General features: G+C 35.7%; 1 protein-coding gene across 1 annotated transcript in view; it reads right to left on the bottom strand.

The window, feature by feature from the left end:
* The window catches only part of GNAQ (G protein subunit alpha q), a 136979-nt gene that overhangs the window by 80320 nt on the left and 38479 nt on the right, over positions 1-18180 (bottom strand). The window contains exon 2 of the mRNA XM_027713756.2: positions 10187-10371. Within this exon, the coding sequence (XP_027569557.1) occupies positions 10187-10371 (185 nt within the window). The remainder of the gene's footprint in view (positions 1-10186; positions 10372-18180) is intronic.

Here is an 18180-nt window from a genome sequence, read left to right as displayed (position 1 = left end):
TGTGCTGAGGAAAAAAAATTCTATGAAGTGCAGAGGAAAATATTTAGTTCAATTACTGATTTTACCTATAAATGACAACAGTGCAGGTACATGTGACATATTGTAACAGTGGAGATTTATCATTGTTTCTTTCTTTAGACTCATCTGCTGGTGTAGGGAGGAATACAAATGTCTGAATTTTGGGAGTGGTAGGGGTATGGTAAAGCACATTTTTACTCAGCCTTTCAAATCCAGTTTCTAAGACAAAATTACTTCACCGTGAAAGCATGCATTACATTTCTGCTCATTGTAAGGATGAGATAGTTCCTCTCTCTTCTTTTCATGTATCATACAGCAGGGGTGTTCTGTATTGTGTGCAGTGCTGCCAACTACAGACCCAAAGTTATGGCGTTGTTTTCCATTTAGTTCCTCAGCCCCTTGGAAATACTTATTTTTAACAAGCACTGTAGTAAAATTCCCTAGAACTCTGCAGGTGGTATAAACCTGTGCCTGCAAAGTAAGTGCTGCAAAACACAACTGTATCAAGAAGTCTGTATTCCACAGCCATCTTAACCACATTTTGTCCAGCTGTATGAAGCTTTGTCAAATACTGATCCATTTGATTCCTTCCACGCCCCTTGTTGCTGGAGAAAACAAGGAGTCTCTGAGAAACGCATCAGCTTCCAGAAAGTCAAGAATTTCAAAAGGAACATGGGAACCAGGCATAAAACACAGCACTGTACAAGTCTCATTTATCATCCTCCTCTTATACTCTTCAGCAGATTACAATTCCACAAAATCTGAGAGGCTGAATACCCGAGGTGAAAGAAAAAACAAGAAACACAAACCTTAACACAAGGAAATAGATCTAACTGCCCAATATAAAATGAAAAAAAAGGTTGGCTAGGGAAAAAATTATTTAATAATACACTGAGAAATAACTATGTCATGTTCAAAGAAAAATGAGACCATGTGAACACTGGAGAAGCATTACCAAACAAAACTCTCTCCAGGGACTAACCCTTACTTTAAGAAGTAAGGTTCTTGACTACTCAGCCTATATCCCTCCCTTCACCCATGTTTCTAACACTCCCTCCACCATGAGCCCCCTAACATATTTATTTAAATTTCCTCTCATTGTAATAGCTTCACATAAGAAATCTAATTTTCATCCCTTTCCCAAGAGGAAAACATCTGTAAAATCTAATTCTTGTGTACTTTGGACCAGTAATGAAGGACAAAATGAAAAATTGCATTAAAATGTTGAAATGTCAGAATTTGATTCCATTTTATGTTTCACTACACCCAGACAGGTTGTTTTCTACTGCATATTCTAGCCAGCAGATGATAAATTGAAAAAGACCTACTGGATCACAGAAATGCATCCCAATGTGATTTTAAAATGTAACTCTGAACAGTACTGACTTCGATGAAGAAAAATTAAAAACACTGCTGTTGTAGTTTTTTTATTTGTCAGAAAGGCAAAGCACCACCGACATGGCTGATTCATATGGTATCATCAGACAGCAGTGCACAGGAAGCTCTACAGGAAGACCACAAAAGCTGCAGAGTATCCAAAAACAGATAGATAGACAGAAACATACCAGTAAGAGCATACGCACCCCACTGGAATCATGAAACAATGGAGCTAGTGAGTGAGCAAGCTATAGCTCCTCCCCATCATTAATATTAGGTCCTCAAAAATCTACTTCTAGAAAATGTACATTTCTTTTCTGAAGCAGATATGAGGAAAAATTAAGTAAATTCTAAAACACAGCAGGTAGTTGCTGTTTAAAACATTTTGCAATGCAGTGAATGAGTAAACTGCTTCAGCCAGGGCACCCAGGGCAAGTCCTAGTTTATCACACAAGAAGGACATGAACTACAAGGCTGTACTGTCACGCCCCTCTCTGATTAGGATGTTTTTATTTATAAATATTGCCCCACAAAAGAAGTTTTTGTTTAAAACAGGGCCTTTCATGATGAATCTAATCATGAGGTCACACAATTTGTTTTCCTGATCAGTAGCACTAGAACTACCCACAGGTGAAACTAAAAGAATTCCAACACTCAGCTTGGGAAAATGCTGACAGGTGTTTAGACGTTTTTAAAAGAACAGGAAGACTCCTTTTGCAAGCAGTAAATGAACTATTCATGACACAGTATCATCACACAAATTCTAGAAGAAATGGTTCTAAAAACTAAGAAGCCTAAAAAAATAGATATACACCCTCTAAATCGCAAAAGGGTCCTCAGAGCCTTCCTGATCATACTTTAAATACCACCTGCACAGTCTGTGTTCTCTCAGAAATGCTTCATTTATCTCAGTGTGCAGGCTTCTTTGCAACCCTCTGAGAGGATGTGTCTATTCATGCATTCCTCAATTTTTCATATATATTCTTCAACACCTTCCTTTATAAGCAAGTTTGAATCAGACAACTCCAACTTTCTTTAACAAAAGTCCATTTTATACTGCATACATAACAGCAGATACATGCCCTAGTCAAACATTCTCCATGTTTTTTTAGTCCAATAAAAATGTCTCAGTCCAAGAGAAGTGGCTCCTTCATGGGCTCATTATCAAAGAGCCACTTAATTTCTTTTACTGCAGAAGACTTTTCAAAAGCTGCTTACGAAGTGGCAAGTGGTTGGAAAAACTCCAGTTTTTTCAAAATCAAGAATAAGTATTGAAGTTAATTTCTTCCCCAAATTCTTAATTCACAGTTAAATTAAAACATCCATAAAATATGTTTGAAAAATGTCATCACATTTCATTTTATCCTGTGCCCTTCTTTCATTTGCAGACTACTGCCTGCAACAGAACCTATAATATCTGGTATGTTTTTACACTGTTTTGAATGGCTTTATTTTCAATCCTTCATCATTACTCTTTCAACTTTTCAAAGGTCAAGGCAGTATTTAAAAGTTAGAGTGACAGAGAAAGTAAAATAAGAAAAGGAGGAAAAAATAACTAAAGAAAACCCATGGAGTTCTAAAGTTGTAAGAAAAAGTAGTTAAAGCTTTAGTACAAAATATTTCAGCTTTCAAGAAGTATTTTTTTAATCCAGACTTTGAATGAAAGGTTTAAAAAATGCACAGGGTCGAAGGAATAATATAAAAATATACATTAAAAGTTTCTCAAAAATATTCTGTCCCAGAAATCAGTTTTACCTGATTCCATGGGATTATGGGTGAGTCAGGGTAAAACCTATTAGTAAACTATATCTACAAATTGGCTTAGAAGATTAACAATTAAACAATAAGCCAAATTTTAACTCTGGCCACTTTAAGAAAAATGGAAAATCATCATCAGAAACAACCTTAACTAGAAAAAAACCTTTTCCACAGTATCATTTGCCCCAGCCAAGTTTCGCAAACTTATATATGAGAGGACTAATGAAAAGGAGAGATATGTGACAGTAAAGACATGTTATGAAGCAAATCTTGGTAGTTACTACCCCTCCAAACCAATATTCAGCTCTCTTAGTCATACTTGAGACAGTTCACAGAAGTGACTTGCTCATAATAAATGATTTTCTTACCTACCCACTATCTTACGTCCGCCATAACATTAAACAATTTGCAGTTAAGATCTGTACACTTTCTTGCCAAGGATGAAGCGCGCAAACAAAACCTTGTGGTTTTTTGTTATAAAGCTGTCAAAAAAAAAATTAAAATGCAACATGACTAATGTCATGCTTAGATTTTCCTTTCCCAGCTTACTCTTCCAGAAGCAAAACACTGGATTCTTGCCTCATTACTCACTTTTATGCAATCACCCAAAGCAAATACAAAGTCTAACAGTGGAGCTACACAGGCCCATATCCTGAAAACAGGCAGGCATATGATCAGACTGAAGTGTGAATATGTAATCACCTCTTCATGTGCAGACTTCAAGCCTACTTTAACCAGGGAGAAAAAAGGAGCAAAATAATCTTTGGAAAATGTAGAGATCAAAGGAATGATGTGAATACCTCTATAGGGCAATACATCCCACAATACAAACCAAATTATACTTGAGAAACAAAACCAACCAACCAAACAAAAAGGGGGAGTGGGGGCAGAAAGGGCAGGGTGGGTTGTGTTTTGATTGTTTTTTTTTAAACAACTGTTTTATCAAATCAAAGCTGAATTTTATTATAAGACAAAACCTACTTGCATCTCAGACGTTACAATTTTTACCATATAGGAAGCACAAACTGAACAAGATATGGACAAAACCTGGAAAAAAATACGGTCCACTGCAGTAAACCTTATGTTGGACAACTTGTGTGTTACTAGAAATTACAATAACTTCTACTCATCCAACATAATATAACCACAACACAATTGGATCTGAATTCTTCAAAGAAGCTTACTGTGGGAAAAAAATATTTCCAGAAAGTTTCAGACGAAAATATGACAAAAATATTTCAATCTGAAATTATTTTAGAAATAAATGCTAGATAACCTTAGCCTATCTTCTCCAGAAATGAATTAAATAATTAGGAAGCTATTAAATACTTTCCTCTAGGAAATACTTACATATGATTATGTTTATATATTTTCTCTATAAAATTATATTGCATAAATACCCATATTTATATAATGGCTGTTAACCATGGAGAAAGTCAGAACCATTTTTACAGTATGCAATCTCATTACCTTAAAATATACGCCACATTCCTATTACATACAATAAAAGTTGCCAAGTATATTTCACATTTTCATGGTCAGAGAACACACATGAACATTTCCTTTCAAACATACGATATGCTGTACAAGCAAAATAATAAGACAACTTTCTGAGTAAAATACTCAGAAAGAAATTAATAAAAAAAATGGTAGAAGCCTGCTTTCCTACATTTATGGTCCTTTATCCAGTGTGTGAGTGATCACAAAATCTACAATAATCTGCCAGCGTTATTACCACCCATTCGTTCTTCATATTAGCAGAAACAGTAAAAGAATGGAACTGTAAAGATAAAACATGGTCATCATGCCTTACATGAGTGTTTTTGTAAATGTCTTACCACTTCTCATTAGCAAAGGGCAGTTAATAATTTAAAATGTCATATTTAAAAATACTAAGAGCTTCGCCTAAACTGAAATATTAAAAAAGGAAGGAAGAAATCTTTTTGCACTGCAAAAAGAGTAGCTAGAACTTAGTTTTCAGATTTATGTTGAACAGCAAGCTGACAGTTTCCTCATTTCATATCAGTGAAACTACCTGCTATTAAAGTGGAGAAAGGAACGGTTCATTTACCCATGTGTTTACTTTAAATAAAAATATTCTCAGCTCTTCATGGGAACATTCAATTCTGCTTGTCTAGCTTACTTTTGAGACATAATCATTTTTCCTACACACTTGGAAAAATAGCTAAAACTCATGCTTCTTTTGGGATGAAACAGTTAAGCAGGACATAACACAGGAAACAACCAACTTACTAATCCATTAGACCAATACAGATAAAAGCAAGAGACCTCTGTTCTAAGGAAGGAGCAAGCAAATGAGAAAGAGAACAGGAATGTAAATTACTACTTGTATGGGGGCTTTTTATTTGCTTTAAAAGTTTATTCAAATATAAAGAAGGAGGAGAAAACCAGAAGAAAATAAGACAAAATAGTAGGCCACAGGTAAGTAGATAAAGATGCGCTGAGGTCAAATGTATATAAGGTGCCAGAAGAGCAGGGAATGAGAAGAGCAAATCACTGACAGGAGACTGATAAAAAGATGAAGAAGACAGCTGAGGACAGGCTGCTATCTAGGTAGGACTGTCAAAGTCCTCATGAAGGACTCTTTACGAAGCACTCAGGAGGAAACTGCTCATGGCTTTATTGGAATCCCTAAAGCTCACTGATTAATGTCCCCAGGGAGGAAACAGAGCTAGCAGTGAGATGGGCTTTCCCTCATATTATGGCCCCTGGTGGAAAAAAAGAAAAAAAGCTATCTTCAGTTCCTTTATCCTATGTGAGGTTAAAGGACCATGATACTTTAAATCTCCTATATGTTCTTCCATGTTATCTGACTGCAGCAACCGATGTCTTGTGAAAATAATGCACACAGAGCTCCCTTTCTTAGAAGAATTTAACTCTTCTGCAAGACTCCTATTCATTAGGTAATTTTACTTTGGTTTTGAATGTCTGGAGAAGAACATCTGAGAGAACTTAAAATACTAACCAAGTACCATTCAGGTTTCTCCATCTGCTTAAAGAGCCACTTGATTATCCATATTCCAAACCAATAAGCATTTCATTTCATCATCCCAAGAACATCATTCTTTCTGTTTTTTACAGAACACCATCCCCCCCAAAACTGAAAAACATACTCTCCCAGTATTTGCATATTGCTGCTCTGGATTGAGTTGTTCACACTCTCTGTGTATCAGATGACGTATCCATAGGAGGCCCTTTCCTCCAACCTATGTTTGTTCAACATCAAATTTCACCAAGAGATCTAGAACACTTAACACCCCTAAGCTGTTTACCTGAGACAAAAACTTATGCAATCTGATTCCATACCCTCTCCTGTTGTTCCACTTCTGTCTGTAATTTTATTAGTTTGCTCCAAAAGATCTGTCTGACACAGAAGAAACAACAAAGTAAATGTGGACTTGGAGATAATGCCAGTAAAATTTTGGACTTTGAAAGCATTTCCCACATCTGTTTATTTTTACTGCAATACATTTTCCAAAGGGAACAGGCATAAATGTAAAACCAATTTCTGCAGAAAACACTCTTAGAAATTTAACAATGTCTAGGTCTACAATAAAACTTGCTTTTATCTTTCCAGTGTCTTTAAAAAAACTTTCCCATAGCCTGTTCTGCTACTGTTATTCACATTAGTTATATTGCATATGAATATTTAAGTTACCTCACATGAAGTTAAGGGAATGGGATTCAAGTAAGGTTTCCTGCCTGTTAATCACCATAGAGTGACACCTTCCTGATACTGTCTGTTGGAACAGAGAGGCAACTTGTCTTTTGGAAGTTACATGAAAAGGGGTAGTACATGACAACAGTGGTAGTTGGTGTTTAGTATAGTGGTAGATGCATTTGTCTAAAAAAATAAACTGCAAAAAGCATAAACCTGTGTTTTATTTTTTAAAAAATGTGCATGTGAATATGTAATGAGTTAGTTTGGTATATGCACAAAATTTTGCAAAGACAGGCAATTTTCAGAATTGCTAGTAAACATTTCTATAAAAACTAGTGTTTTCCTGTTTCATAAAATATTTGTTACTCTAAAATTCAAAAGCCATATGGAAACTTCACAACTTCTAGTTAAAAAATAAGTAATGGAAGCACGGTAAAATTTACTCAAAACAAAACTCAAAAGCCAGTCTATAAGCAAGCACTTCCTATGAAAGACAAATTCCTAAGAGAACAGATCACCCTCACCCATTATCTTAAACCTCAGAAGAGCTAACATTCTGAAGTTTAAACACAAAAAAAGGAATGTCTCTCATTATAATACTCTACCATCAGTTCTGAGATATTAGAACTTCTAAACATTGACAGTTAAATTTCTCAATTGACTTTCACTACTCTGATAATAAATCTTTCAAAACAGTCTAGATTATTATAATATAGGACAATACACTTCAGTCTCTGCCTCTTTAGTTACATTGGTGACTATGAAGCCAAACACAATTCCACAAGAAATAACTTGCTAAACTTACAATTTGTCTCTTGCTACGTTGATTATATTAAAATAATCCAGCCTAAATCCTGTGATGTTGTACAACACACAAAAAACACGGCTGCCTAGAGTTAACTAACTTCTTGATACAAGGGCACTTCAAGTTCCAGAAGCATCCAGAGATTCAAAACACTTCAATTTTATTATTTCATGGTTAGAGGTATAAAAATTGGTACAGTAAGACAAAAGCATTTCTACTATAGTCCCGAAAGTCTATTGAAGAACATAAGGAATTTGATTAATAAAGGGTCATTTTTCTTTAGGCCCAACCACATCAATACCAGCTTGACCTGCAAATTTCTAAACTACTGTGCACAACAGCTACTGTGCTAAAAATATGCTATTACTCAAACTTTGAGATATTCTCTCCAGAGACAGAACTTCCTAATAGGAGATTCAAATTAATAGGAAGTGCCCTTCCTGTGTTTTCTGGACTCTAGGACTAATGGGTTTGTTTTCAACAGCTTTTAAAAAAAGAACAAGCAGATTTACCAGTTGATTGGTGTTCATGCTTTAAAGCGAAGTGACCTTGTATACAAAACCAAAGTGTAGTTGACCACAATTGTCTCTATTCAGGCACAAGGTTGTAGCAAGTTTGGTTTTTCCTGTGTTTCAGAAGGAATTTGTACAGGGTTTGCTTTGAGAGATGGGAAGGAGTTGAACACAAAAATAAGACTCCTACTTTCAGGAAAGCAATTTTTATGTAGAGAAAGTGAACAGTTCTGGCCATGTGTATACAGCTATGCCAAACTACCTGACTCACTCAGCTATATAAAAACACTATATAAACTCAGCACTTCTTAAAAATAAACATACAACATATACTCTGTAATATAATACAAGGGAAAAAAATTCATAATCTACAATGAGGACTTCCAGTGACAATCAGTACCAGTTTTGAAGAAAAAATGTCCTTTAGGATCAACTAACTTTTTCAGCATGCCTTTTGCATTGCATACAGCAGAAACATGAAGCCAACAGGCTAAAATACACATGGAAATGCACTTTTCTTTTTAATACTAATTACATATTTGATTTTCATTTGTGAAGGATGAGGGAAAACCAGACAGCTCCAGTTAAATACAGTTAGATGATGAAGTTCAACAGCCAAGAGTCTTATCACTTAGAAAAGTTTTTCAATCTGTTTCATACGCACAAAAAAACCCACCCACCATTAACAAAGGTTAACAATACGGATTTTGACAGATGGGATCCTCCTGACTTCTCACTGCATAAACCCAGGCTCCGACAAGACTCTGGTTACCGCAACATTTCATCACCAACAAAGTGATGACCATCTGCAATGACTTCAGCAAATGCAAATGAAAAAACATGTCTGTTGGTAATAACCTTGGTATTAACCTCGTAATAACCTTTATCTTTCCTACTTCTAAATTAGTTGTCTTGAAACACATACAGCAGTTCAATTTTAATAATTAAACTTCATATGTACAAACACAAAAAGACTTTAATCTTAACCTAAGTTTATTTCATTCTCTCCCAGTTAATGGAAACTTAGCTCCTTATTGTAAATGTTACTGCTTCTTGCTGGTTTGTCATATTTAAAAAAAAGTATTAGAATAAAAGAACCTTTGAGAAAGTACTACTTTCATCCTGGATTACAAAATAATCATTAAATACTCTTTCACAAGATTGAAAGGTATGTGAGTCCTCCACTTGTGGAAGATCTTAAATTCTCCATTTGACAAAGTTGCTGATAACGGCTCAATAGTAAAAATGAGAACAAGTTCCCAGGAACTGCTATCAAATAGCCCCTGGTTGAGCAGGGAGGTTGGAGATGACCCACTGTGATCCCTTCCAATCTAACCAATGCTGTGATTCTGTGATATTGGGAGATACAGCCATGTAACCTAGTCAAGTATATATTAAGCATTTCACTCTCTATCAGGGAATGCTTAAACTATTTTAGTTATCTTACTATAAAAACATAAATATGAAAAAAAAATGGAAAAAGGCCAGTCAGAGATGAACCTCCCAAACATTTCAAATGTACTTTGTCCTTTCACATTACAGTAACAGGATCAGTCTCAGAAGAATCTGACTGGTTTAAGGTCTCATGTAGAAAATTTAATTTCACGATCTGTTCACACACAGATATTCCCATATATTTTTCTGATAATTTGACTTTTTTCCACTTTTAAGGCTAATGGAAACCCTTAAGCAGTAAAGTTCTGCTACAGATCACAAGAATAGTTAAACTGCGCTCTAACCAGAGCATGACCTGGGAGGAAAAGACAAGAGTAACTAAAGTTTAACTGCAGCCTGTCATTAAACCTCTGTTCTGTGACAAGCCTCCTCAGGCATCTTAAGAGAGGTCTCTCGTTAAAAGCAGCACATTTATTGTTGTAAGAAGGGCAGAGAACTAAATGCAGGACAGGAAGATGTCCTTTTCTTCTGAGCTTTGAGTATCACTTCTGTGATGTGTCATTTTTTTTGAGACCTTCAGTATATTTCCTAAAATAAAAAGAGGAAAACTTCAGCTACAGAAATAAACAAAAATCTCACCTTGTTATTTTCACACTTGTATGGGATTTTGAGGGTATCCATGGCCTTGATCATGGCCTGCATTGCTGTAAAAATATTCTGGTACACCAGTTTTGTAAAGCCCTTTTTGTCTTCATCAGAGTAACCTGATCCATGAATGATTCTCATCTGCTTGATAAATGTGCTTTTGCCACTCTCTCCTGTGCCTGAAAGACAAATAAGAAGGATATGCTTTACCCACTGGACACATACATGACTTTTTTGCACAATGCTGACAGCTTAGTGCAGGGCTGAACAGTGTCAAGGGGTACTTGTAAGGTAACTACAAGGACCAGTTTAGTGTCAAACAGCAGCATCAGTAGCAACTGAAGAACAACTGAATTAAAATTTGCATTTTGATTTAACAGCTAAACTCACAAGTAAAACAAAATTCCAAAATATACATATTATATATGACTGCATATTTAAAAATCTTCCATTCTTAAAGACGTAATTGTTCAAAACCTCTAAACTCATGTAACTACTATCAGACATCCTATCACAAAAATTCAAGGACTAAGGGAAAAAAAATCTTCCTAGGCCAACTTTCAGGACACTACCATAATCTATTGGTATTACAACCGACAGATACATCTGTATTTTGATTTTTTTTTTTTAATTGATTTGTTTGGGTTTTTTTGTTTTCTTTGGTTTGTTGTGGTTTTACTTGTTTTGTTTGGGGGTTGTAGTTGGTGGGGTTTTTTTGTTTTGTTTTTTAAGCAAGTATTGTAACAATCAAAGCCCTGTAAACTTCAATCTCAGAACCGTGTGAAATCACTGTCAAATTAAAATTTGGCTCATATGCATTAACAGGCAGTCATTCCTTTCATTAATTTTTTTTCATGTCTTTGTACTTTGTACTAAAAGTAGTTTATTAATGAAATATGACTATTTGTCAACTTAGAAGTTAAGATCTGCTTATTGGAAACTTCACAAAGGTTACAAAACACATTTTTCCTTTGCTCTAATTCAGCAAGCTCATCTGTGACTACAAGAGCTTATCTATATTATTCATGTGTTTGCTTAAGAGGAGGAGTTGAATTGCACAGCCACATAAACCCTGCGTTCACCCAAGCTACTCAGCCTGCAGAAAACAAAACACATTGCTCAGTGCTGTGTTTTTCACAGACTTTCAGCCGAGCCTTTATTTTAATCATTTCTGTAAAGCTTTCATGCGTCATACCATAATAGTCATATCAGGACAAAGGCAGCCTTATATGCCCCTTAGATTATGTTTCAGGTGCCTTCTCAGAGAAGTGTGCTTCACAGCAGTGCAACTGCAAGGTTAAAGGAACAACCCTTAACTATTTCTGAGATAGCATACACTGTAAAAATCTGAGCCTTTACCATGAGCATAATTTTGAAACCTTCACTCCCAATTCCTGCACACATAAAACAAACTACTAAAGTAAGTTTTCCTTACACGCGCATTCCCAGAAAATCAAGCATGATGTTACACATTACAAAATCATAGAATGGTTTGGGTTAGAATGGACCTTAAAGATCATTTAGTTCCAACTGCCCTGCCATCGGTAGTGACACCTCCCACTAGACCAGGTTGCTCAGAGTTCCATCCAACATGGCCTTGAACACTTCCAGGGATGAGGCAGCCACAATTTCTCTGGGCAACCTGTGCCGGTGTCTCACCATCTTTATATGTAAAGAATTTCTCCCCAATCTCCCTCATCTCCCTAATTTCTCCCTAATCTCATCTAAACCTGTCCTCTTCCAGTTTAAAGCCATTCCTCTTTGTCCTATCCTTACATGCCCTTGTCAAAAGTCCTTCTGCAGCTTTCTCGTAGACCCCCTTGAGGTACTGAAAGGCTGCTAGAAGATCTCTCTGGAGCCTTCTCATCTCCACACTGAATAACCCAATACTGTCCGATTTTACTTTCTCTAGGGAGAAAGTGGTTGCTATTAATTTAATGAAGAAGAACATGCTCTGAGGCTGAAAAGTGAGACCAAGCCTGCTTCCATTCTCAGCCTTCACAGGGTACAGTGCAGTACTGGGTGCCCAGGCCACTTCTTCAGAGAACTGCCCAGCCACCAGGCACAACTCGCCCCACACAACACAAGCAACTCATGTTAACCAGGCAAAAGTCTCTTCAGAATGGGTGGTGTAGTATGGGCCATCCTGGGTCAATGATAATTGCCTGTCTTCCAGTTCATCAGAATCAGAGGTGAAATCTTTACACTTCTGCAATTGATAGACCGCAGTGTCTATCAATTACAAACCTAGACAATACAGAACTATTACACTGTAAAAAAATACTTCAGACCACTCTTAAGACTACCACAGTTATTCTCTTTTTCTGAAATCTATGAAACAGTCATGTCCTTATATGAGAAGTGAAATAAAGTGCTTTACCTTATATTTTTTATCAATTGTGTAATACTGTCCAGCTTTTCTGCAAAATACATCATTTAGTAAAAAAAATCTATTCAACATGAGCCTATAAGGCACAGAACAGTATATCAGATGCCTTTTGGACATGATTAACTCTTCTACCAGAAGTTCTGCTTCAACTAATACATAAGAAAATAATTTCCACCAAACACCTCTGAATCAGTAGAATACCAAGTGACTTCCAGTTTTAGTTCTGACACTTTTTCACATGGGAATTTGTGTTCCTTCAAAATCTTCAAATAAAAATTTATCGTAGAGATAGAAAGAACATGCTTTTATTATCCCCTGAAGCTTACAATTTTTTTAATTCTTTATTAGAGAAGACAGTATTTCAGATTAGTTACACCTTGAAAGTGAGTCTACAACTATCATAAAATGTAGGAAAACAAAATTAAAATCCAAAGAAGAATCTAAAATTTAAGTCTGCATCTCATTCATCTCTGTGGTTCTGTAATTGGATGTCACTGCACTCAGACTGTGTCAGACAAAAAATAGTAACAAATTATACTTTGAGATCTAAGATGCAGATACACACAAATTATATATATACACACACATATATTTTATATACATATGTGTAGCCATACATATGTATATAAAACTATATAATGTATATACATATAAAATACATTTAACTATCCATACATATATGAAAATTGTATCTATCTTTCTTTTTGAAGGCCACCTCAAAATCTCCTCAAGTCTGTCCCTCACCAGGTCAATGCTTAAAACTACTTGTGTCTGCCCACAGACTAACTTTCTAGCTAAACTAGTGGCAACAATGAGAACATTTCTAGTCCCCCTCAGCTGCACAGAGTGTCATATGCACAGGGACAGAGTGTGAAAAGTAACCTGATGAAAAAGGAAATTATGGAAAATTTCCAACAGAGAATGTATGAAAAACAGAGAAGAGAATATGATTACCAGATGATAATAATAAAATTTGTAGGACTGCCCAAGAATTACTAAGAAGTGAAAATATTAATTTTCAGCACAATATACTCATAAAAACCTCACACTGATATTTCTTTTTACATTGTTGTGATCAAGGGCAGAAAGTAAACATTCTATATTGTTGCTCACAAGAAAAGCAAAGAGATTTCAACTATGACTTTTTTTAAGAATGGCATAAAATATTTTCATTAAAAAATGTCCCATTTATGTGGACATTGTTTAATAGTGAGAGAACACCATTTACTAGTATGTCACTAGAGATTTGCTCACATAATTCTCCCCAAACAAAAAAAAATTGAAAAGAAAAGAAGCAATGCTATTTACTAGAGAAATTGGAGAAAATATGGCATCATCAACCACCAGGCTGAGCTAAGCAAAGCTGCAATCATTACAACATCATTCCTTGTGTAGACTGTGGTTTTAAACTGTCACTGTTACAGCGTTGAACCAAATCTAGATTTGATCGGTTTTACATATTTTTCAGCTTTAAAACCCCATGACTGGCATGATAAGAAGATCAAGACATTGACTGACACACCACCAACTTTTGCCTTCTACACAGTCTCAGCCATTCATTACAGAGCAAGTTAAGAAATACATCTTGGCAATACATGCCTAAAATTTTACCTATTCACCATAATAGGTAAAAACCAACACTGGATAACACCCTGAACGAGACTTCTGAGTGGGTCTGTTTCATCTCATGAAAAGGTGAAAAGAAGAAAACTTACAAGTGAATAAGAAAAAAATATACATGTCCTAAATGGATGTGAGTGGCTTACGGTCTCTGCTAACCACTGCTTCCACTACCATCATCCCAGGAATACCTCTACCTGCTACAAGAAGAGAGTAAAGTGAAATGGCAATGCAGCAGATCAGCAGAATGGACCAATGGGGGATAAAACTACACTAAGATCAATTTTCTGCTGGCTTCTGTTGCACATTTAAATCAGTCAAGCCTTGGATCAATTCTTTGAAAACAGTCGAGTAGTATCTTCTCGTGTGACAGAAGACTGGCTGAAGGCCACACACTGTACCTGAATCTCAATTATAATCACAACACCACCACCATGCTCCCTCCTTATCTTTTAAAAACTGTGTTTTTTCAAAAAAACCCCATGATCCTAATATAACTCCTTGTCTGGTACTTTGGAGAAAACTCAAGTGTGACTGAGAAAAAAAAAGAAGATTCAAGCACACAGCATGGTTGGTCATCTGACTTTCAAAACTTCCTTCCAGATAAAAATCAACCTAACTAACGAATGAAAAAAAATTAACCATCTCCTAAAAACAGCAAAGAGATGTCTCAATTACTGATAAATTCCCAATAAATTGTGACATAGGGGATTATCAAAACTTGTAAGAGACTAACATCCTACAACCAGAACATTTTTGACAACGTATTTTTCTTCTTCAAATTGTAATAGCAACAAGTATTACTGCATCATCAAGAATTTTACAACCAGAGATCTAAAGTCTCCCCGGCAATATTATACCCAAAAGCAGAACCAAGAAGGAAGTTGGGTTGCTTAAATACAGAGTAGCTCCTTACACATGTGTTTGCCCACATAGATACACATATCATGTACAGTTTATTGTATTGTTGCTATTCCTCCTGGTGTACATCCCACAAAAATGAAACTATAAAATGTTGAAACACAACATTTTTTGCCCTGTGAAACTTACAGAAAAACTTAAAACATGGTTAATTTTAAATAAGTGAATGAATGATTAATTTTAAATAAGCTACTGGTAGAGTGGTTTCAAAACTTGTGGTGACTGACAAAGAAGAGATAGAGACAAATTATGACAAGTCTAGAAGCCTAGAATGACAAACTTTACTTTCATATGAATGTCCAAAGCATCCCTGTACTTGTTTTTGTATTTCTCTGCATTGTAACTTTAAAAAATCTCAAGTAAGTACCTTCAGTGATCAAATACAAGGCTATTTCTTAACTAAAACAACAAACACACCATTCTCTAAGCAAAATTCACTCTGGCAACTATTTAAAAAAGAAATGCTGCTAAACTAAACCCGACTCTGTCTTTATTCCCACAGCTGACCTACGAAAAGGCAAGGAAAAAACCCCACTATTCTATTGTTTGAAATTTTATATTTAAATTAGATAGAAAAGGACATTCTTAACATGTAAGGGAAGAAAAAGCCATTGAAATCCACTAATCCCTGTTAGTCACTATACACATTTACTACACACTGTTAAATCGACAATGTATACATTTGCAGAAAACTGGCTTTCAGCTTGGGATTTGGAGGCAGAAAAAAGCCCGGAAGTACCTGGAAAGTGAAAATTCATGGGTCAGAGTGGAGTCAACATCCTGCACAGACTGAGCAAAACATGACACTCTCCTGACCATCTTTCTAGTTGTAGTACTACCATAACCACACTGTTTCATCAAACATTTTACTCAGATAAAGCAGTCAGTTTTACACTGCCTCACAGATTTACAGAAAAGTACAAAAAATCAACCTCGTCAGATATTAAGTAGCAGAGTAACTCCTATGAGGAGTAAATGCTAAAACAGTAATACAGAGGTAACACATGAGAGTGTGCATTTCCACTGAAACCAAGCATGGCCTCTATGAAAACATAAAACTGCAGAATTCAGGCATTGGACTGGGCTTGGCTTTGCAGGTGACAAATGAGTTGAAACATTATTACGGAATGCAAGAGATCATCCTGGGAGCCAAAGCAAAGAAGCCAGTCTGTCCTGCCACTTAGAACAGCAGCTTCCAGGCTGACTGTTGAAGGTCACTCTTGGGAGGGACACTGCGCTGGTAACACTGTGCAGCAAAACTCCCTGAGGTGGAGGTGAAACTCCCCAGCTCACCTTGGAGTGAACTATTGTCTTTTTTCCATCAAAAGAAGGTGGCAAGGCCAGTGAAACAAGAGACTCTCACAGCTAAGACCTCTGTCTGTTTAATGTGGTTGAGCACCCATCCAGAGTGTTTTCTAATCCTGACACTTTAGGATTAGATCGTTACCTCTAAAGCCTTGACCATCACCTCTGTCAACAGTTGCCACAACTGAGTTGCCCATCAGCTTCAAGCTGGTACAGCTATTACCCAGTGCACCTTTCTAACTAAAGACTCTAGAGCTCCTTGCAACTTTTTCTCCATTGCTCAAAAAGTATTATCTCCACAACATACTGTATCACTGTATCATACTCTTGAAAGATACTTTAATACCAACCTATACCTCCAACTATTTTATACTACTATAAATTAATAACTGGAACTGACAATTTTCATCTTGGTCATAAAAACATCTATCTATTAACATGACAACTCATCTGGAGACACGAATATAATTTCTGTAAGGAAATATTATAAGCCCTGATAATAAATATGACTACTGTCATATCTTCCTGGTGTAATTATCTAGCTCCTTAATTAATATTAATAGATTAAACCTCACAAAAGTTGCTTGATGTTAGGACACATTTCAACACCATTTCATTTACAGTTATGGAAAAGCCTATAGAACAGGAAAGCATCTTGAGTTTTAAGCAAGGCAACAAAACAAGCCAGAAAGGGAGCTAAGGTGTCCTGAAGTCTGTTCCTACACCAATAGCACAGTGATTTGTATCCATATTAAAAACTGAATGGAAATAACTACAAAAAGCCAAGTTCCCAATGAGAACCCCAGTGATGGCCTTTGAGATTTAACAAAGCCCAGGTTTACATTAAGAATCATTTACAAAAAAAACCCTTGGAGAAGTGTACATACTATTCTGTTTGCTCCAATGATAGAATATCTTTAATTCAAATCACTAATCATCTTCTTAATTGTTTTGTTCACAATCCACATCTGCATATTCCACTTGCTTTCAAAAAAGGAATCAAATCATCATTTTGTCATTCACTAAATTATTTCCTCAGTATCATTTTAGTAATTTATAACCATTTATTTAAGATGACTATCAATATTCTTCACAATATCATTTAATGAATTAGTAATGTAACAACAAAAAAGAGCCATTCAAGATAAGAAAAGATTTCTTCCAAGGAAGCATGGGTAGAATTTTATGAAGTAATTTACAAAGTAGATAATTACCTCAAATAAGTAACATGACACAACTACATTCATTTAGAGGAAGTCATTTCAAGAATAATCTTGAATGTCTTAAATATTTATGAAAAACCAAGCAACGTTTATCCATTACAAAATATTACTAAAGGGGCACCTCTTCCCTACACTATAAAAATTGTATTAACCACCTTTCTTAAAAAAAGGAAAGAACACCTGCCACTATGTAGCCAGCTAGTCTGAACGCTTTCTACAGCAGAGAAATCCTCTTACAAAATTAATCTGGTTGTGTTTGAGCAGATAATAAACTTCGCTTGTCACTAAAGTGCAGCCACAAAACTCGCAGAAATAAAAGTAATACTCGTCCTCATTGTATGAATGACACAATTAAAACATTCCAAGTGACTACTACAATAAAGCCTGAGACACTGAATAACTGATGATTTGGAAGATAGAATTAGAACATAAAATTCAGCTATGTTCCGTAGCTTCTTAAATTAATATTAATTCAAGCTTTTTAATGAAATAGAACCTCCCAAACTCCTTTACAAGAAATACAGTTAATC

Source organism: Pipra filicauda, unplaced genomic scaffold (assembly GCF_003945595.2).
Source record: "Pipra filicauda isolate LSUMZ 115617 unplaced genomic scaffold, ASM394559v2 scaffold153_size1761393_pilon, whole genome shotgun sequence".
In the NCBI taxonomy this organism is placed as follows: Eukaryota; Metazoa; Chordata; class Aves; order Passeriformes; family Pipridae; genus Pipra; species Pipra filicauda.
This window is presented reverse-complemented; position numbering and strand designations above follow the sequence as displayed.